Source organism: Manacus candei, unplaced genomic scaffold (genome assembly GCF_025592945.1).
Source record: "Manacus candei isolate 608988 ecotype Guabito, Panama unplaced genomic scaffold, ASM2559294v1 h1tg000028l, whole genome shotgun sequence".
Taxonomy (NCBI): domain Eukaryota; kingdom Metazoa; phylum Chordata; class Aves; order Passeriformes; family Pipridae; genus Manacus; species Manacus candei.
Window position 1 is genome coordinate 21305155 of NW_026138076.1, and position 22321 is coordinate 21327475.

The window sequence follows — 22321 nt, forward strand, 5'->3', positions numbered from 1 at the left end:
ACAAAGACCTCCATGGTTTATCCCATTTGCCTTGCCACTCAGCTGAAGGTCACCCTACATCCTCCTTTTCTGACGCCACAAGGTCAGGGAGGAAGCACGGGAGGCTGGTGCAGGACAGCACCAGCACACACTGCATCCCTGCCAGACTCCTGCCTGTGGCTGTCCACATACATCCTAATCCCTATTTTGGCATCTGCACAGCCTGCACAGGTAGCACCAACCACAGTTTTGCTCAAGCTATACGGCAGCTTTACCCTCTGGTGACAGAGCACTTAGACACCTACAGAGTCAGTGTCAGCTTCCCACGGGCTGGGACCTCCTCAGACTCAGCTTAAACTGGAGATGGGTGCTGCAATCCCGTTAGGAATAAAGCCTTGCGGGAAACCCACGTGTTCTATTTCTCTGAAGCGCGGCATTTTGGTTCTCGAAATTACCTAGGCAGGCTGGGGTGTTACCCTTTCCTGCAGCACTTGCTCCCGCCAGCGTCTCTGATAAAGGCTGCGATGACCGGAGCGCGCATCCCGCCGGACCGCAGGCTTTCCTCAGGCACAAGGGACTCGCACCCCCCGGCACCTCCCCGCCTTTCCCGCAGCGGCCCCGCACCGCCCGCTCGTTCCAAGCCCTGCCGCCGCTCCTCCCGCCGCCGCGCGGCCCCGGCCCCGCTCCAGCCCGGCAGCCCCGGGCCCTGCCGCCCCCCGTGCCCCCCGCGGGCCCCGGGGCCGCCCCCCGGCCCGGCCCCGAGCATGCTCAGTGCTGCCCTGACCTAGTTTCCCCGCCGGAGCCGGCGGCGGAGCGGCGGGACCGCAGCGCAGCGCACGGCGGGCACGGCACGGCACGGCACGGCACGGCACGGCACGGCACGGCACGGGCACGGCGCGGCACTGCGGCAGTGCCGCGCTCCGCCCGCCCCGGCCCTGGCCCCGGCCGCGGCGCCGGCCCCGGCCCCGATATGGTGCTGCGCGGGGCGCGCTGAGGGGCGCGGCGGCGGGGGGCGCTGCCGGGGGGCGTCGGCAGCGGCAGCAGCGGCAGCGGCAGCGGCGGCAGCACCGTGCGAGCGGGAGCAGCGGGCGGGCAGGTGAGCGGCGGGGCGAGGGCCGCGGTTCCCCCGTGGGCGGGCGGGCAGGCGGCGGTCCCGGGGAGGCGCTGCCGCCGCCGGCACCTGCCGCGGCTGCCGGAGACCTGCGTGCCGGCCCCGGGGCCGCGGTGGCCGCGGAGCTCCGCGGTGAGCCCCGGGGCGGGCGCGCTGTCCTGGCGGCGGCCTCGGGGAGTCGGAAGGGCCCGGTGGCCGTGCCGGGAGCGCTGCAGCCAGGCGAGCCCGGCGCGGCGCTCCTCCCGCGGCGGCTGGCGATCGCGGAGAGCCCACCGTGCAGCCCGGTAGTACCCGCGCAACGGGAGCGGAGCAATGCTGTGTTCAACACTGAAGTTCAAGAGATTATGTCAGATCGGCACTGCAGGAAAGTGGGTTTCGTTAGGCAAAAAAGCTAAGGAGCCCAAAGCTTTTACTGGAGCCCTCCAGCTCCTGCGCGCAGGATGCTCGCTGCTGTCCCGACCTGGGAAGGAGAATGGGAGGTCACACCTCAGTGCTGAGACCTCTTCCATAGAACTGACTTCTAAGAGAGCTTAAGCTGTGCTGCCTTAAATATAAAATAAGAGCTGCCACCTGATAGTTTGTTTTAATTACTCTTTTACTTCACAGGATAGCCTCATACGATAAAACTCAATTTCAGAAGTGCCCCGAGGGAACTAGAATCTAAAAATTCAGAGCAGTCGTGCAATGATCTCTCAAATACTGTTTCTTAAAGAGCAAATTCAAGCAGTATCGGACAAGAGACCTTCAAAGAACAGAGAGCACTACTGAGCAGGCACTTTTCTAGTGCACTTATCTGGAGAGTTTTGTAAGAGACTACGCTTCCTAACAGCCCTCTTTCATTTGTTAAATCGAAGCATGTCAGATGGAGCTACCCTGATAACCCCGCTCAGGGAAATAGAAGTATCAACTGTGTAAGCTAGGCAAAATCCTAAATGAAACCTCATTTGGTATGTGTTTGTCTGCAAGACTGTAAGATTAGTTCAAATGGAAGAACACAAAGGAGTTAAAGGGGGGAAAATGTAGCACTTTAGTTGTTTAGAGACATGACATTGTGGAAGAGTTTCTCTCTTCACTGCAGCAGGACAAAATACAGCAGATCTTTTTTTCAGTGAAGATGATGTTTTGCATGGCAGAAATCCTTTGTCTGTCTGGCTTAGTGTGTACAGTTAGCAACAGCACCATTGATATACTTGTGGTTGCTGTAGTAAGAATCCTTTTTTATCCATTTTTATTAGAAAGCCTTCTCATTTAGACTGTAGTATGTCAACATCAGTTGATGCTGAGTGCAGCTTACACAGCTGGAGTGCACATTGTACACCTGTTTTTTTCTGAAGAATTTGAAGTTTTCAGAGGCCTAGACAAAGAGCAAAACATCCAAAACAAACAACAAAAAAGGTTTTCTTCCTACTTTAATACAGTGACATGTATTATGTGTCCAGTGCATATTTCCTATCCTGAAAGTTTAGAGATAAAATCAGTCACTCTTAAGACATTTCACACATGGTGGGAGCATGGTAGTGAATTCGGAAGTGATCTGTATAGTATAACTCCAGTTGCCTCCCTGCCCTTGTCCTTCCCTGTCCCTGCAAATAGACAGGTTCTGCTCTACTATGGAGGACAAGGATGGAGCTGGCACGGTCCTAACAGCAATACTGGATGCTGAGAAAGTTATGTAACTTTAACGTTACATTTTTCAATATGATGTAGAAATAACCAGCACACAAGTCTGAAATTACAAATGTTCTTTAGTAAGCTCTTGAGGGCCTCCAACTAAATTATTGCATATTCATGGCCTCATATAGTCATACTTGGAGAGAGCTGAATTGATTACGTTTGTGTACAAGCAAGTCTTAAGCTGTGGTGTGGTGCAGGGCAAACTTATTTGAATCCACCTGCTGTCCCCTTTGTTACTTGTGGAGGAAAGAGGTGCAGACGCTTCTGACCTGAAATGATCCTTTTCAATTGCAATCAGTCATGAATAGTTACATTCCTTTAAATTCCCCCTCAGACAAGGTTAATCCTGTTCTAATCACAGCATCCACGTGTAACCTCTTTGCCCTGTACCTTGGCAACCAATAGATGTGAAAGGCAGTTATTAAAAATTGGATCTATCTTACAGTTCTATAGGGATAGAGGAGAATTAGCCATACTCAAATCCTCAAATCTATTTTCTTCAATTTTTTTGTCTCTTTTATATTCCAACTAAAATGGGAGCTTTTTGTTAAAATAGCGTCATAAAAACTGCATCAGTGCATCGAACATACTCACTTATTCAAAATTTAGAGTTTAAATAGTAGATTTTTTAGCCCTGCAAATTCCTTCATATCTTTGTTTAAGCAAAACTTAATTTTTAATTTTGTGTCTTATTTGAATGTCCTCTATCTGGAATTTTTCTTTTTCTTTTGGAAAAAGAAAACCACTAGATGTGCTTAAAGGATGGCTAGCTTTGACAAGCACAGCTCAAAAGAGAAAGTGGAAGGAAGCGAACTGGACCACATTCTGCATTGCTATGTTCTTAGCAGAGTCTTGTAAACCCTGTTGAGGGAATATGAGATCTGTTGCATTTGCTTTGATTATTTAACCTGTTGGCAGAATAATGCTTACAGAGTGCAGGAATAAATAAAATATAACAGGTGAGTAAAGAAAATGAAAGATATGTAGAACTTGGTGAGGCCAGGCAGCATGCAGATGTATGTGGAAGTGTGCAAGAGATTCTCTGTGCATCTTAATGGTCCTTTCTCAACAAAGGGGACTTTTAAGCATTGATCCACTTGCATTTACTGCAACAGCAAACTAGCACCTATGCTGAAAGCTTGCATGGAGTTAAGCAAGGGCCCCTTAAAGCCATACAAAAGTTTCTGGAATAACAGCTTTGGATACAAAATATTGAATGCTAATTGTGCAGCCTCCAAATAAACACAAACACCAAATAAATCTAGGTAATCTATATAAGTGAAGTATTTATTTCTAAGAATAAAATTCCTTAAAGTGTGTATACTAATCAAGCATAAGCTGGGCCTTGAAAAGTCTCCACTATCGATAGTGTTGAGTTTGCTTTATGATCTGGGTAACCCACAACTCAGTAGGACATTTCCACCACAGTACTTCCCCTGATTAAAAACAGCAAGCTGCTCCACTAAATATAGAACTTTGCTTTTGCTGCAGTCATTAAAATACTATGTAGAAAGAACACTTAAATTGCTCAGTCCATATTGGAATGCACAATTGAGCTACAGCTTTTTAATGAGATGTTAAGCATCCAAGCTGCCCGACTGCTTTTGTTCCTTCAGTGTATTTCATATATATATGGCACAGATGCTGGAATTACAGGAGCTGTGACATCAAAGGGAACTTTTCAGAGGTTTGGCATTCTTGAGGTACTTTTAAATAATCTCTCCAATAATTACCTGCCAAAAATCTTCATTCATTCTTTTTTAGGTTAATGGATTAGCATCCCTGGGTGTTCATTGACAGGCGGGAAGTGCACATCAGACTATTCAAACATATGGTGTAAATCAATGTATCCATTAAAATATTTAAAGTGAAGAGGGTCTTAAAGTCTTTAGGATACCATATGCTTGATAGTTTTGCTATACTGAGACATGAAGTAGGGTGAAGAGGAAAAAAACTGAGGAGAAATTTACAGTACAAAAAATTCTAAAATATTTACACACTCACAAAGGCAACATGAAAACTCCTGCTGAATAAAATGGCATATGCTTCTTTCCCTGTATGAAAAGTCTGGTTATAATAATTTTCAATCACACATATAAAACAAGCTTGGTGCTTGCTGCAGTGTATTGTTAACACCATAGAACCCTGAAACTAAGACAACCGTATCTCTGTGGTCATTAACTTTATTACCCCCTACAGTGTTGTATGTGTTCAGAACAAAATAATTTTAGAAGATAGAAACTTATAATGACTAAGTTTTGCTCAGGTTCTGCCATCAATGGTAGAATAAGCTACAGCCCTTGATTTTTCTATTTTCTTTCTTCTGTTAAGTATCATTTTTCACCTTACAAAGCAAATTGACGAGTGTTTGCCTGTAAGAGCTTAGCAGTGCCTGCAAAACATACAATTAATTTATAGGCTTCTTTGTTATATTTTATTTAAGACAGGAGTCCTAGAGAAGGGCTCCAAGGTGCCATACTGACCACCCTTCCTGTTCACTGCCAGGGCTCTACACGCAGAGGACAACGAATACACAGAAGACAGTTAAGTCCCCACATTCATCATAAGCTGTCATAATCCATGAATCTGTTCTTGTAAATGATATACAGTCTCTCTTGAATCTTCCTAGATTCCCAGCCCTTATTTTATCCTGTGTCAAGAAATTGAGACAATCACCTTAAGGGAAGCAATTCTCCCTGCTACTCTGCCCTCATGAAACCTCACCTGGAGTACTGCATCTGGGTCTGGAGCCCTCAGCACAAGATGTGGATGGGAGGAAGCAAGACCAGAGGAGGGCAACAAAGATGCCTGGAGGGCTGGAGCACCTCTTCTATGAAAATAGGCTCAGAGAGTTGGGGTTTTTCAGCCTGGAGAAGAGAAGGCTCCAGGGAGACCTTACAGCAGCTTTCCAGTACCTAAGGGGCCTGCAAGAGAGCTAGAGAAGGTCTTTTTACAAGGGCATGTAGATATAGGACAAGGGGGAATGGCTTTACACTGGCAGAAGGTAGGATTAGATTAGCTATTAGGAAACAATTCTTTACTGTGAGTGTGGAGAAGCACTGGAACAGGTTGCCCAGTGAAGTTGTGGCTGCCTCATCCCTGTAAGTGTTCCAGGACAGGTTGGATGTGGCTTTGACTGACCTGGTCTAGTGGAAGGTGCCCTTGCCCATAGAGATGGATTGGAACCAGAGGATCTTTATGGTCCCTTCCAACCCAGACCATTCTGTGATTCTGTGAAATTGCAGTGTGATCATTGTTACAAAAAACCTTTATTTTCTTTCCTCCCACTGTTCCATCTTGCCTTCAGTTTCACTGAAATTTGCCTCATTTTAGTATTATAGGAAGCAGTAAATATGCATGTCTCAGCTGTCTTCTTTACACCATTCAACACTGTGCATATTTTTGACAACATTTCTTCTTACTTATCTTCCATCTGAAATCAGTAGTCTGAAAAAGTCATCTTAGTCCCTTTGAGTCTGACTTATTTCTGCCTTATTCTATTTCAAGATTAGATTCACCACAACTGACAACTCTCTAGTATCAAGAAACCAGATATATCAGCAGATAATAACCGTGAACTTTAGAGTCTGACTATCTACATGTGGGAAAAAATCCCCCAACATTCACTATTGCAGACACCCCAAATGAGTGATATTTCATTAGTTACTTTGGTTGGAAATAAGTCTTCTATATATGGTAAAAAGGACTTACCATTCTATTTACTTAAGCAATTTTTTTTTTTCAGGCTGTAGTCAACACTCTCAGTCTGTCTTGTTATTCTAAAATTTTGCTATTCAAAAACTATGTAGGGGATCATGAAGGCAATTTCCTAGCATCTCATATAGCAATTTTTAAGATCAGCCATATTTTTTAACATTGACTTCTCCAAGGCAATACTTGGATTTGTGTTTCTGGAGTATTAGAGTTTCTTTGTTTGGACTGGGGGGGGTGGCCTCTGGAGGCCAACTGATCCAACATCCTGCTCAAAGCAGAGCCACCGTACGCCAGCTCAGTCAAGTTTTGAACATCTCAAAGGATGAAGATTCCACAGCCTATCTGGGTAACCTATTGTAGGGTTTGACTGACCTTCTGCTTAAATAATCATAATTTCTGTTGTTGCAGCTTGTGTCCCTTTTCTCATGTCATTTCACAGCACATCTCTGAGAGGAGCCCATGTCTGTCTTCTCTATACCCTCCCATCAGGTGGCTGAAGGCAGCAAGTTTGACAGCAGGTGGCTGAGCACACACGGCCAGGGCTCAGCCCTGATGAAAAGTTTATTAAAGATTCCCAGGCAGCTGAAAGCAGCTGAAGAGACTAAGCATGTATAGCTGGGAGCTGCTGCCCAGTTGGGAAGCCCCAGTCTAGACATGCAGAAGGGAGCTCTTTATCTTACAAACATCACCAGTGCTGCCTACTCAACATAGCCAGGGGAGCAGAAAGTCACAAAGTTATGAAGGACTGAAATCACCCCCCCCTCAAAGAGAATGAACAGAGCAGCTCTTTCAGATCCAAGCGTTACTATTTTATCAACTAGCAAATGAGTAGAAAAATAAGTTAGTTTATGCTAATTGTAAATGAGTGACATTTCTCTTCATCTGGACCCTAATAACTTAAGCTTTTCAGTAGGTGGTTCTCACTCTTAAGCCTGTGAACTGGCAGTGAGCTTCTCACCTTCTGTGTGGCATAAGTTCTTTCATTTGCATTCCCATTCCAGTAAATCCTGTTAACTTTTACTTTTGCCCTCTCTGTAAAAACATTGCCCCTGTAAACTAGGAAAGGTGGTAAGTAGTTTTTAAATAATTAAAAATTAGCCTTAATTTTGCTTTGTATCATCAACCTTGATATTTATTTTAGACAAATGAGAACTAGAATGAAAATAATTTAATTTTCTTGGTCACTTACAAGCCAAGCAAGATAGCATTGGGATGTTAAAGCTATAGGAACACAATTTATGCATTATACAATAGGCTGGCTTCTTGTGCTTCCCTTCTGAATTGAATAACCTCACAGTTAATAGGATTACACATTATTCCAAGAACAAGCCAGTCTTACAGAAGTGAGCGAGCCAGGAAAAGGTATGCATCGTTGGCCTCCTTTTCTGTTCTTTTGTGCTCTGTCATCGTGTTGTTCTGCACAAATGCAGTACTTACAAATGTGGCCCCTCACCCAAAGTCATTTTCTTTAGTGGCAGTAGTGTGGGAGGCAAACACAGCTATTACATGAATAAATAAATGGTCAGTCAGAACATGTTCCTAGGCAGTCCTAGCCATGTCTTTTGTTTAGACTGATGCTTGATTTTGGACAAAGAAGTTATAATCTTAGTTTTTGTCCCTGTTTCACATAGTTAGGAGTAATACCACCATGCTGCAGCTCTGCTTGTTCTGGAGCACATTCCAGGGGACTTTTTGGATAGAAATGTATAGAAAGCATGCTAGAGCTGCCTATCATGTTAGTTAGAAGAAAAGCTTGTCATGTGCTCTCATGTGGCTCAAGTCTCATGCAACTTTCCTAGGAAGTTAATCCCAAGAGCAGTAAATCTGTTAATTTCATATTTTCAGTTTATATCATTTGGGTTGGGGAAGAAAAAAACAAAGCTATTTAATGTACAGACCACTGGCAAACATCTTTTCGTGGTAAATGTTGCTCCAGATACAATATAGCTGGAAAATTACCCATATATATGTTCCAGGTGCTGGAGGAGGGTTTGGGGATTCCTCTGATTCCATCTTGGGAGGTAAGCCTGTCCCTGACTACAACTTTGGGTGGAAAAGGTAGTCAGAATAGCCAGAGGTATTCTTTTTCCATTTCATACACTAAGAATTTAAAATTAAAAAAAAAAAATAAAAGGAAAAAAGCATACATAACTACGTTAAGTATATTATATAGTCTTTTACTTTTGAAGTCTTTTACAGGTAGCTGATGTACTTTGGAGATGGGAGAAAGGAATGCTTACATTCTTTCCATAACCAGAAATTAGCTTTTTGTTTATAGTGACCCTTTTGTGGCAAAAATGCTCCCAGAGACTCAATCTGTTCCTACAGAGTGATTTTCAGTATGGCAGATGTCCTCCTTCATTCACTTTCAGTCTAGAGGAGTTATTACAGGAATCTTTGTTTTACACTAGTCAATCCAGCTTTCTCTGACTTCAACTCAGATGAAAAGGTTACAATTTTGGCTGCCTTCATCAGGTTTACCATGGGTCACAGCTAATTGCTGCCTCTGGTGGCCAAGATCCTGGGTGACAGCACTGTATGCACTTCTCCAATATTCTGTATTCTCTCACTGTTTTGCCAGAACGTGGGCAGACATCGCTAGCAGTCCTATTTTGGTCTCAGTCTTCTCCCCGTTTAGTTGCATGATTAAATTATAACTCCTTACATCATTTATGTTTAACAAAGCAGCTGGCTCCCAGATTTGTGTTCCCTGATATCCTCAGGCTGCTATTGTGCCTATGGCAAGGTAGGAGGACGGGAACTCTCAGCAAATCTTCCTTTGCACCGGACTCTGGTGTAAGCACATTTTCTACCCTTTCAGTTCTCTGTCTTTCTCTGCTTCTTCCTGCTTTCCTAACCTGACTCCATCATTTTTGGTCATGCCCAACAGGTTAGCAGAGGGTCCTGGACATGCAGGTCCCTGCACGGCCACCCTGTAATTTTCTTGTGTCAGGTGACGCTGAGAAAACCTTCTTTGGTCTCTTCCTTTTTTTTTGTTCCTCGGTAACAGTGGAGAGGATGCACACCAAAGAAAAGATTGCCTACCAACTTCCTAGTTGCCCTGGGAACATTTGTTTAAACTTGCATCTTAAGAACACCGTTCTTCAGGGACACCTCTCCCGGTCTCCTCAAACATACTAAGGCATCCATCAAAAGCACCTCCTTGGATGGTACATGAAAGCAGCAGCCTCCATTTCCAAACATTCTGCTTTAAACCTCTTGCCTGGTTATTCCTCTTCCATCAAACTGTATCTATTTCAAACAGAAATGTATCTACAGAGGTATTTAGTGTTGTCTTAATATTCTTCATTCCAGGAACATGCATGAGAAAGTACATTCCCAGGAGTAACAGGAATAGGTAAGAATCTCACACGGTAGACATAAGTTATTCGGCTCTATTTCTTACTTAAACTTACTGCAGCTATTTATGATTCTGTGCCAGAATGGGGGAGTCACTGTTAGGTTCAGACAAGTAATCAACCCTTTGACCATATTAAGGGCCAGTCACATTTGTTATCAGCACACAAGGTACAGTTTTTTCTTTCTTATGCTCTGTGTTAAACATAGGTAAACATGCAGAATAGGCACGTCTTACTGCCATCACACACTTTCTAAACATCCACCCACAGCATCCCTGTGCTGTAGGGTATCAGTGGGCCATCAGCTGCCTCAAACTTCCCAGTACACTGTGGAGCCTTCCTTACAGGTTTTCTGTTCACCCGTTGGAGAGATGCTATTTCATTTCCTTCTGAAAATGAAACGTTAAACATCATTTTTTGATTGCTACTGATGTTTCTGCCATCAAAAAATATGATAGGCTCAAATACAGCAATAACAAGCCACAGCCAGTAATTAGCAACACAAAGCTTAATCAGTTTACGTTGTTCTTTTGCCCTTTCCATTGTATTAATCCAGCCAGTCTCTGTTCCTGTTCCCTTGCCAGGAAGTGTGATTTTGGCTTGTCTGTATGGCGCAATGCAGATCTATAACACTGTACAGAAACGTTGTATAGAGTTAATACGTGTAACCATGACGAATGGCAGTCTCCGAGGTTAATGGAGTAGTAGAAATGAGATGTAGAGAGTTACTGAAGTGAATAGGCAGAACTGAAGGGGTTTTTTCCAAATTGCTGACTCAGACAGACTGTACCTATACAGATCTTCAAAAGCACAGGCTCTACATGCTTTGCATAATAGGGAATGGATTTCTGAAGTCATTGTTTATATAGCTTTATATGAAACATGAGATTTGCATATTAATTTTAAAATTATTCTGTCTCTTCAAGACAAATACTTCCACATTCAATAAATAGAAAAACAGAATAAAACAAGGGCAGGTTTAGAGCTGGGACAGCCATCTACACCATGCATGTAGCTTATCTAAAAAAACATAGTTTGTCATTTCTAGTAATGATTCATCCTGCAAAATGGAAAAACTATTTTGCTCTTTAAATAACAGCTGTATCTATTTGTATGAAAGAAAGTTCATTGCTTTACAGAGAACAGGGGATGGATAAGAAAACAACCTAAGTCAAATATTACCGTGAAAGACAGTAATGTTGCTTTCTTTTCTTTTTGAATAAAGAATAAAATAGGGAAGGGGATTGTTTCCTTGTTTGTTTCTTTTTATTTTAGTGTTTCCTTTACATATGGAACTGACCTAACTTTGTCAGCAGTCATTTGCCATGCTAAGGTAGATGAGTGACCATGATGTCAACCATATCTTTAAAAAATTTAAACAGTTTCAAAATGGAAATGTGCATTTGGGGAAAGTTTGTTAGATAGTTTCCTATATTTGGATTCCAAATAGATTCCTTTAATTAATAAGTTTCACTGTTTCACTTATTTACCTTAGAAATATGTGAATGAAACCAATATAGGTGGATACTATGACATGATTTAAACATCATTTGTGGCCTTTAGACTCTCAAGTGAAATTTTCCAAGGTGCTCATTTTGTGGCCAACATTCTGCCCTCAGTCAGCACTGAATGCCAATTGTGTTCACTGGGAGCATAATGAGACCAATAGAGAGCACATTTGTAACCCTCCCCCCCCCAATCCCACCTCTGTCCAGAAACTGAAATCACTGTTTAGAAAGGGCTCATTGTCAGTGATTAGTTGAGGAAAAATACTGTAGTGAGAGTGTGCAAAAAGTCCTACAGGCAAAATGCTTAATGCCACATAAGGAACTGAAAAGTCCTAACTTCATTTGTATCTCAAAGGAACTTTACCTATAATTATGTCGCTAGCAAATATTCTTCTTTCTAAATTTGCTCTAAAAATAACACTGAAATTACTTTATCAAGTATGAAATATTCTCTTTTAAGAATATCTTCCATGTTATGTTTTAACTTAGCTGTAGCTTAAAAAAAATGAATGATCTGAGATGTTTTGCTGTATGTGGTATTGTGTTTGGGCAAGACTGTGTGTATCAAGTATTCCAAGATTAGTTTCAAAAACCTTTCATGGAGTAGTTCTTTCTTACACTGTTTCACAATTCATCTAAGACCATACCCGTGACAGAGTTGCAGCACTGAGCTGGTAGTGACAGCTTTAATGTACTGTACCTTTGTTTCTTCTGTTGATTTTTCAAATGTTAAAAATAAAAAAAAATAAAAAATAAAAAAAAAAGGAAGAAAAATCTGTTGAACTTTTGGCATAAAACTGTAGCTGCTACTGTAGCTAAATTGCTGCTAACTGTCTAGGTGATAAAAGCCTTCTCCCACACCTGCCACTCCGAACAACACTACTGTCAGGAAAATATATGCATCTTTTTCCAGTAAGAATAAGGACTGTGATAACATTAGCATTTAGACAAGACACTGAGCTGATGATTGTGAAATGCATTAATGGACGTGTCACTATTTTAAAAGAGCACATCTAATGGATTGTTTATATATGCCATCTCATTGTACTTATTTATTTATTTTATAGGATATTTTAAACATAAAATCGCACAGATCAAAATAGAACTCTGCTGCGACCTGCTCACCCCAAGGACCTGCATTCAACAGAACCGGTCCCAGTTCCCAGCAGTCGTGTACACCACTGAAGGAAAATGGACATACTGAACAGCCACCACTTTTTGTACTTTCTGCCTACCACACGCCTTGTCATCTTATTAGCAGCTTTGACAACTGCTGAGGATGTGACTAACAGCACTTTCAACCGCACTGACGTAAATACAGGATCCGTGCCTGTGGTGATCTCCCGCATCGACCATATTATAGTCAAGGAGGGCAGCAGTGCCTTGATCGACTGCAATGTCCAAGGTAGTCCTAGTCCACGTTACAGGTGGTACAATTCCAATGGTCGCCTGCTCCAAGAGGAGGAGAATAAAGGTAAGATCTTAGTAATATCACTGATGTAGACTGTCCGGAGACACTTCTGATTTCAGCAAATTTAATGGCCTGACTGTGGTATTTCCCTGTGTGAAAATAAATGAAAGCCTGGTGGCAGTTATAAATTTTTTATGTGCACCTTAGAAGAAAAGAGTAACTTTTTATATATGTTATTTATAGCAACACGTAACAAAAAGCTGAAGCACTTAACAGAAGGTGTAGATAGGCTTCTTTTCATTGGAAGATTTCGAATTTGTTCCTATTTCTCATTCTGTCATCTTTTGTTCTTCTCTGGCACCAAAAAAAAGATTAAAAAGCTATTTTCCAGCTCAAAGGAGGATTTTCATGACATATGAGAATAGTCTGTTGGCATGCACTCAACATAGCTAACTCCCTGAGACACCTGCTGTCTTTATGCAGAGTGCCATGGGAGTGTGAGAAACAGGAGATGCCCTGAACGACCAAGTGAAAAACCTATATAGGGCAGCAGTCAGAAGGACACACCAAGTCTGAGCCTTCCTGTCTTTAGTTAAAACTCTTCACTGGCATTTGCCAGAGACCTTAATTACACATTTGCTTACTTTCCTTAAAATGGAAGGTTTGGGTGATAATCCTAGTTATACTTCTAGGGAGTGTTTGAGGGCAGTGTGGCTATATGAAAGGTGTTTTTCTCATGTAATCCTTCCATACTGACTGCTTCGTTCACAGCATGATGAAATAAACACTTATCTATTCACACTAAATGCAAGACAGCGTGCCTAACTAATAGCTGACCTGACAGAGAACTCTGTTATGGTGGGAGTAACGACTGACCCAGCTGAATGTGCAACAGCATAGTGTACCTGTAAAAGCTCACTGCATAACTGGTTGTATTTTACATTATGGCATGTTATAAGTTTCTGAGTACAGCTAGTGAAAGGAAATACTTGAGCTAGTAAGCAGACTTGCGAATATTTTGTGGTTGTGGCAACATACGGTGATAAGTGTGCTGGTGTGTTTTACTAAGGCTTGCTAAAAGAAAATTTCCCCTTTAGTGCAGCATTTAAATTTAGGTCTTTGTGTAGTCAACTGAGAGAGGCAGCTACTAAAACAACCATTTAGGTAGATGAGCAAAAACTTTGACCAAATCAATGTATTAAGACAACATCTCTTTATGTTAGAATTTCAACAGTGCACTACCTACTTTAAGAAACTGTAATTTTTCTGTAAGAAATGTTTCCTAGCATGAGACCTTTCTTTACGATGTTAAGTATGGTATTGAATTGTTATCAAAACCCAGCAATGATACCTTTTCTAATTATTGTTTTCTTATTTGGCTTATACTGTCTGCCAGGATCCACTGGCACAGACCCAGTCATTGAGTCACAGTTCAATGCCATTATGTCATTTATAACAGCTGGAGCCAGGATACATCAGCAAGGCATCTTGTCGTCTCACAATTAATAAAAACCTACTTTGCAAGAAGGACCAACATTGCAATTCAAAGAAATACCGATCAGGAATACTCTGTATTTTTTGTTATTCTATTTTTAATTTCAGAAAAAGTGATTCAACTGTTTTCAAGAATTATGCTAGGGTAAAAAAAACACTGCTTCAGTTAAGTTAAAGCTTCTAAGAGGATAAAAAGATGTAATTAAGAGCTGTCTGTACACATGAACTGAGGCAGGGGCATTGTGGGAGTACTTTCTACATAGGTTTCTACTGGAGATAATGTAAAAAAAACCCTATTTGGATAAGCCATGTTTAATTAGAAGAACTTTGAACGTGGTAAAAGCTCACAGCTACTCTGAATTAAAGGCTTTTTTTGACTAATGAGTTTCAGAATTGCCCATAGTTTCTTCCTTGAAAGAAATAAAATTTAAAAAAAATAGAACAATGAAAGAATGTCTATGACAAGGATAAAATAAATGTAGAAGCAAGGTATACACCAACCTGTGGCAGGATTGCAATCCTTGCCTTGTGATTTACAGGCATTGCACAGGGATTTTGTGCTAGTTTAGTCCTCTGATCACATGTTCTGTGTCTTTGTTCAGCTGCCTGAATAAATAGGCAGCTGGTTAGGTTAGGTTTAAGGAAAAACAACTTCCTGATGGTAAAGACAGGTGAACATATGATGTTCCTTCCTGTGGAAGGTTATTGAAATTCCATTTCTACCTTCAGCAGATAGCTGTCAGGAATGTCTTTGGATTGTGTTACGGAGATCGAAAACAGTTGAGTTGGCTTCCATCAGCCTGTGTCAAGGTTGGGTTTACATGAAGGAAAGCATCGACAGCAGGCTTTCCTGTTGAAATGAATCATGTTATTTATAGCAATGTTACAATTTAAGAAGTCATATATGTCCTCAGCTCTTAAATAGTGTAGTGATAGTTGAATAAAAATGAAGTTCACTAAAACTAAAAATCTTAATTCATTACCAATATATAATGGGAAATACAATAACTAGCTGAATCTTGAATAACTTTAGCAGTGATAAGAGCAATGGATTTTAACGTTTCAAACTTAGTTTCATAGCTAAACTGTTCATATTCAAAGAATATGAAGTGGAAATGTATGTGTATATGAAATGTACGTGTACATGCAGTGGACAAAGTTATCGATATTACACTGATAGAAATGACTCGTAAAAGAAATTCCATTCTGGTGCATAGAAGTTCATACTGACAAACAAGATGGTCCCTATCATGGCTCTTTTCTTTCCCATCTATCTTACTCCTCCTATCCTATTTCTCTTTCTTTAAAATCATACTTCAAAATCAGATTCTCAACTCCTCAGAGAGCAAGAAGTCTAGTATATGATGTCTGAAATTTTAGGGTTTTCAAAGTTTACCTTAGCAGAATTATATGAGATACTGTAAGAAAACACCAAAAATAGCCCAATTGTAAGCAAATGCATTGCCAGGGAACAAAACAAGGAGGACTTACTAGGTTTTTCTGCCTCACAATCCCATTGTTGCTGTTCTTTGAAGAAGTGTGACCTGTGTTTGGGAGGTTCTCTGGGGTAAATACTCCTATCTTTGTAAGTTAACTGACCATAAGATTGAGATAGTTGTCATGCATATTAACATTTTTTATGAAACCCTTTTAGGGTGTGCTCTGACTATTCACAGTTGCTGTCAGGGATTTGATAGCAACACAGTTAAGGTCTCAGGGACAGACAGGTCTTTGTGATGGTAAATTCTTTGTCTTCTTGTGAACGTTATTTCTTCTTCCAAAATCTGAAGCCAGTTTGGCAAAGCTGATGTTTAAGACTATGCTGATCATGTGAACAAAATACCTCTAACTAAGTTACTTTGTCTCCTCTCTGACAGGAAAATGGTGGTTTCTTGACAACGGGCTACTAAACATTACCAGGGTGTCTTTTGAAGACAGAGGTAAATACACATGTGTCGCATCTAATACATATGGCAGCGTTAACAATACTGTGACACTGAGGGTTGTTTTTACCTCTGGAGATATGGGAATCTATTACATGATTGTCTGCCTTGTAGCTTTTACCATTGTTATGATACTGAACATTACTCGGTTATGTATGATGAGCAGTCATCTGAAAAAAACTGAGAAAGCAATCAATGAATTCTTTAGAACAGAAGGGGCAGAGAAACTTCAGAAAGCCTTTGAGATTGCGAAGCGTATCCCAATTATCACATCAGCCAAAACGCTCGAGCTTGCCAAAGTAACCCAGTTCAAGACCATGGAATTTGCTCGCTATATTGAAGAGCTTGCTCGGAGCGTACCTTTGCCACCTCTCATCATGAACTGCAGGACTATAATGGAAGAAATTATGGAGGTTGTTGGTCTGGAGGAGCAAGGACAGAATTTTGTACGTCAGGCAGCAGAAGGCCAGGAAACCACTGAAACAGATGAGCTATATATGATCCCAAATGCTTTGACACGCAGTGACTCTCCCACAGCTGACTCAGACGCATCGTCACTGCATGAGCCACCTCAACAGATTGCAATAAAAGTGTCAGTTCACCCGTTGTCCAAAAAGGACTGCATGGATGGTCAGTCACAGGAAAGCATGCAGTTGGACACCAAGGAAGAAGACACTCTTCAAACACCAGCACTTCCTGCAGAGCTGCCTCCTGAGACTTCTGCTGAACTCAGTTCTGATGACACAGCATTGGCAAATGACACAAATACATGTGTTATATATGAAAGCCATGTATGATAGTTACTCCTGAATCTATGCATAGCAGGAAAATCAGGTGGAGCTCTTTTAAAAATACATATTGTACTTGCCGCTAAGCCTTACCTGGAGACTATCATAGCAAAAGCATGTAAGTGGATTATTTGGCACTTTCTTCTCAGTTTGAGTTTCGTTTACCATGATGTATGGCAGAGTAATTGCTATTACATTAATATTAATTGCTCTCTTTGATTAGGAGTATTTCCAAGAAACATTTACCTCAGCATTTTCTAGGCTGGAGTCACCTGTAGGGGCCTCCTGGAAGTCACTGATAGTCTTTGATGAAGGACACTTGAACTTACTAAATATAAAACTGGTTTCCATCTTCCTCCTTCACTCTTGTTATTTCCCTCTATTGCATTTTTGCAGATATTAACTTGTGAATTTGAAATATTGCCCAAGAGGGAGCACTCCAATAGCCAAATAAAATCCTAATAGATCCCATTTACAAAGCCTGTTTGCTCAGCTACATTGTGATTTAGAGAGCTATTAAAGAAAGTTAAAATGTTTCCATTTCATTTGTGACCACACTGCTTAGGCACATGGAAAATAGTTTTTTCCGTGGAACAAAGATGCCAACAATTGTTTGTTTTGCATGGAGGAACAACTTTGAGGTGTATTTTACAGATGGGAAAGCCCATAAACATCTTACAGAAAGTTGCAGTCCAACATCTCTGCAAGTTTTTTTTGCATATATTTGACCATTTTTTACCTTGCCAGAATTTTATATGCCAAACAGCTGCAAATATGCAAGATGTCTTGTTTTGAAGTAATTTAGAAGGAGTAAGTATGTACCACTGTACCAGAAGATATGCAGATTCCTTAACAGTCCTGCAAATGACAGTAATCAGTTGATGACAAGGCTCAAATGGCAAAATACCCTTTTATTGGGATTCTTAATTTTGTGCAAATTCAGATTCTGAAGATCAAGCCTAAATTTGTATATAAGCATCAGTTTGAGAGTGTTGTATCCAAACTGGAAAAAAAAAATATAATCAAGTGTCCTGAGAAATTACAATGACAGTCATGCAAACTGTTTACTGTGATACAATTGCTTTGGTATTATAAGAACCTCCTACCTATGTAGAATGTTCACTGCTTGAGTACATGTGACTCTATCCCAGTAAAGCTTTAATGACCACAGCAATTGTGGTGTTAAAAAGGATCAACATTTATGCCAGGAAGTGCCAGGAGTGGAAGGGAAGTGATAATTTCTGTTCCAGACAGACAATAAAAAGGACTTCCTCTGCAGTAAGTCTGGAAAGCAAGCTCTTACCAGGAGGAGTTTGTGTAGGGTTAATATTACTTAATTACCTGACACATTTTGTTTGGAACTAATGAACAAACTATCACCCTATAGTTTTTAAGAAGGGTTTTAGTGTAAGTATAGATACTTAAAATAAATCCAGAATCAAGTATAGTGCAGAAAAAGAAGTCTCTTAGGTTCTCTGGAGAGACGATGTATGGATAGCTCTCTGGACATTTTAGTGAAGTAGCCACATCTACATAAGGTGCCTATTGGAGGCAATCAGTTATATTAACTGGTAATCAAGACCAGACAAAGTCAATGTTGCAGCTATCTAAAAGAACCCTTGATAATTAACTGAGGGTTTATGTCAGCTTCCTCATGTTAAAGTGCAGAGCCTCACTAGCAGTGTAATATAGGAATACTCCATGACTTATGTAGGTGATGCAGAGAAGGCTCCATATTTACCTATCTATGGCTACTAAAAAAAAATTACATGTTTAATAATGGACTTCAGATTTTACAACCAGCTTCTGAAAAATTGCATCATTCAGTTGCCTCATGTTTGTGCTCACCACAGTGGCAGGTTTCTATACAAAATAATTTGCACATGCCCTAAAGGAAACATGCAAGGGCAAAGTCCCTTTAGGAATGTGGCTGGAAATATTTTAGTTCCAGCAAAGCAATATAAATCTAGAACACAAAGTAGATTAAGAGAATACCGTAAAGAACCTCACTTCTGACCAGTGTGATTGAAAATACTGTTGATGCAAACTGTTAACTGCTTGTCTGAGTCCAAAGTACATTTCTGTTTAGTGTTCACATCAGTTTTTCAAGTTACTTAATTTGCTTCTGGTATGAAAAAGGACAAGGGCAGAAACAAAAGCAAGAACTTGCACTAAATTCTTTTAATTCACTTTAACCTCCTGAAAAGAGGCATCTTGATTTTTCTGCCTGTCCAGCATTTACAGACATGCTCATGCATGCTGAAGTTACCTACTTGGTGCCCAACTAAGATTGCACAGATAAGCAAGGATGTTCTCCTTAAAGCATACTTTAAAAAAAAAAAAGTTATGAAAATATTTATTAAACTGAAGTATTTTAATTTAATTGTTTTTTAACTATGAAATTTTTACAGTAGAGATCATGTATTCCTATGGTGTTTGTTACCAGGCAGTTCTGACCCTGACTGCTTCCCTCAGGCTGTCCTTCAGCCTGTTTAGTATGTAGTTATTGAGAAACATTTGAGAGCAAACGATCACCATGGTTTTCCTCAGTATCTCGATGTCAACTTCCTTAAAGATACCGATGATGTTTTTTTCCAAAGTTTTCCCACAAGGGGCATGTATTTGAGGTACCCACAAACGCACACTGCAAACCACGTATGAGCAACAGGCACTTGGATTAGATACGTGCAATTCGTGTAGTGCTGGATTCCTGCAGTTGCAGGGTCAAAGGGAACCCTGAATTTGCTGGAGCTGGACTCACTTCAAGCTGAGAGTTCACGGGTATAACCAGTCAGCTATAAATTCTTTGGACATTTAACTTTGTGGTATTATTGGAATAAAAGCCGAACAGCGCTGTAGCTGAAGAAAATAGAGGTGCATTTGGTTTATGTATTTTTTTTGTGTTTTCATGTATGCTGCTCAATATGTTTATGCATCCATTCTGTGACACCTCTAAGCCTAAAGCTTTTTATATGCTTTGAGGCACTTTCTTTGTGGGAGACAGATGGGAAGCCAGATCCAAACCCATCTTTCCTGTTCCAAACTCTCTGGCTGTGCTCTATTATGAAGTAAACAATTGTGTCTTGCAGTATTTCTTAGTGAATGGCTATTTATGGTGCGAGAACACAATTGACAAATATAAAATTAATGAAGGCTCTAAGAAAACATTAACATTTGCATTGTTAAGTATTTTCATGTACCTTAAGCACTTCAGGGACATTAATCTGCTCCCATCATTGGGCTATGCACACCTTTTGTTACATTGTTCTATTTCTTTTATCACCAAACACTAATGGTTCTTAAAACACTCAGAATCTGGAAAACCCAGTCCAACTGAAATTGTGTTCTAAAAGCATAAGGAACACAAATCCAGGCTTAGAAAGGAAAAGAGATTTGCATGATATATTTATACCATTTTCAAATATTTTTGCCAAAATTTCATGAAAGATGACTAGATTTCTGCAGTACAAGAAATCAGTGTTGAATTTGAATTTTATACTTACTATTCTTTTTTCAGTAAATGTAAGACCATATTAATCTGATCACTTAAGCGTAATATTCACTATCTACTTGCTCAACATTTTCTTTTTGAGCAGCACTTGTTTGCCGGTATTCTTTTTTATTCTCTGATTTGAGCATGTTTGTGATGAAACCTACCCTTCAGTCATTTTATGAGTCATTTAAAAAAATCTAAAAGAACCCATAGATCAGCATTTTTATGCAGGTTTATTGGTATTTGATAAGGCACAGCAGTTTGTTGCTGTGCTTAAAAACTACTGTATAATCATGAGACTTGTGAAATGGCATATGTGGGCAGATGTTGATTTTTTTTAAAATCAGTGCCTGTTTTATTCTAATGTACATACTATGTTACTTCCTTGATTTGCAGTTTCCTTTTGACAAAAGTACTGTAACATATAACCAGGGCTTTCTGACTTTTCAGTTTGGTCAGATGAACTAATTCCGGAAAGTGTTAACAGTGTCGAATTTTAAAAGTTCTCATGGAATATCTTGGCAGCATGCTATTTAAGAGTTGGCCTCAAGTATACCATACTTAGTGGGACAACTGAAAGCTTCTTAGATGCAAAGGAAATGCTTGCACTAAAGTATCTTAAGTTAAATTTCATTTATTATGAAATCCTTTCTGATTTTAAAAGAAATGTAAGACAAATATGAATGTGTTCTTTTGAGAAGCAGTTACTGTACTTTGATTTAAATAACTGTTATGATTTTATAGCTCATGGCCATAAACCACAAAGAGACCAATTCATGCTGAAGTGGCGAAATGAAATGTGATGTAGCTTGTGCATTGATCATTGTTTCAATAAAGAATTTGCACAGAGTATGCTGAGTTTGTACACATTCAACACGATGATAGTTTCCTAGTGAGTGTATGCCATGGCTCCAGTTCAAATGGAAGTAAAAATGTCTTTTATTGTACATCTGCTAATGTTCCAGAAACTTTGGTCAGGAGAAACAGTTATTTACCTAGAAAGGAAGTTTTAATAAAGCTCTTAAAGGGACCTGTTGTTATTTTCAGAATATAGAATTGGTGCTGTTATCAATAGCCTAGATTGCTCATGTATGTAGTATTTTCTCTTTGGAAGCAGTACAGCACTTCCACACGTAATTCAAAGGACTCTTTTGTCTGCTGTTTCCTCTCTGAGCTGTGTCATGGGGCCTTGCAAAAAGTCTTGCTGCAGTTTTTAGAGTTGGGGCCAACAAAATAGAAGTCTTTTCTCCCAGAGGCACCATAGTACCAAGACAAAAGAGAAGTGTGGGTTGCCATACCTGCTCCCATTTCTTCACCCACCCTAAAAGGGTGGGGTGAAATGAGTTTCCTTCCCACAGCAGCTGGGCTGTATCACTCCCTAACAGTCTTCAGCAGGACTCAGTTGAAGCAGACACTCTTAACACCTTTTCCTGGCTCTGCTGGTGCTACACAACTAGCAGCCAGTCAGTCACTGAGAGAGATGGAGTGTAGGGGGGATTTGCCCTTTCACACATGAAAGATTTGCTCTTGCCAGCTGCGTGTTTTAGGCTGAAAAGATAGCCTATAGCAGGAAAACAGCAGCTATTTCATGAAAATGACAGCTATTTCATGATTTAACTCTGCTGTTCAAAAGAGTGTTCCAATTTTGGAAAATATTTTCAGAAGCATTTTTATTCAACAGTTTCAGTTGAGACAATGGAGCTGAGATGTTCACAATTTATTTACAAATATCAGTGAACATTAAGGAAGGGGTTGCAAACTGATTAAAAATGGAACACAGGGCTAGAGCCATATGCTATTTTGCAACTGGAGCGGTTTGATATGCTGTGCCTTTTTTTTTTTATATA

At 40.5% G+C, this 22321-nt stretch overlaps 1 protein-coding gene across 4 annotated transcripts; it reads left to right on the plus strand.

The window, feature by feature from the left end:
• Window positions 1–769: 769 nt before the first annotated feature.
• MFAP3L (microfibril associated protein 3 like) lies at window positions 770–21324 on the plus strand. 4 transcript variants are annotated; one of them, XM_051790204.1, is made up of 5 exons: window positions 1190–2037; window positions 5208–8499; window positions 9794–9836; window positions 12413–12819; window positions 16128–21324. In XM_051790204.1, the coding sequence occupies exons 4-5, from the start codon at window positions 12537–12539 to the stop codon at window positions 16988–16990; spliced, it is 1146 nt and encodes a 381-aa protein (XP_051646164.1). In that variant the 5' UTR covers window positions 1190–2037; window positions 5208–8499; window positions 9794–9836; window positions 12413–12536; the 3' UTR covers window positions 16991–21324. The 4 variants fall into 4 exon arrangements, with proteins under 4 accessions (XP_051646163.1, XP_051646160.1, XP_051646164.1 ...); XM_051790203.1 differs by lacking the exons at window positions 1190–2037; window positions 5208–8499 and adding an exon at window positions 770–1075; XM_051790202.1 differs by lacking the exon at window positions 1190–2037 and having other exon boundaries at window positions 4628–8499.
• The last annotated feature ends 997 nt before the right edge of the window (window positions 21325–22321 follow it).

Bases quoted from the DNA above. Each gene is read 5' to 3' on its own strand.
- MFAP3L (XM_051790203.1), top strand. From the start codon at position 12,537: ATGGACATACTGAACAGCCACCACTTTTTGTACTTTCTGCCTACCACA. The intron at 12,820-16,127 runs GTAAGATCTTAG...CCTCTCTGACAG, and splicing joins CCAAGAGGAGGAGAATAAAG to GAAAATGGTGGTTTCTTGAC.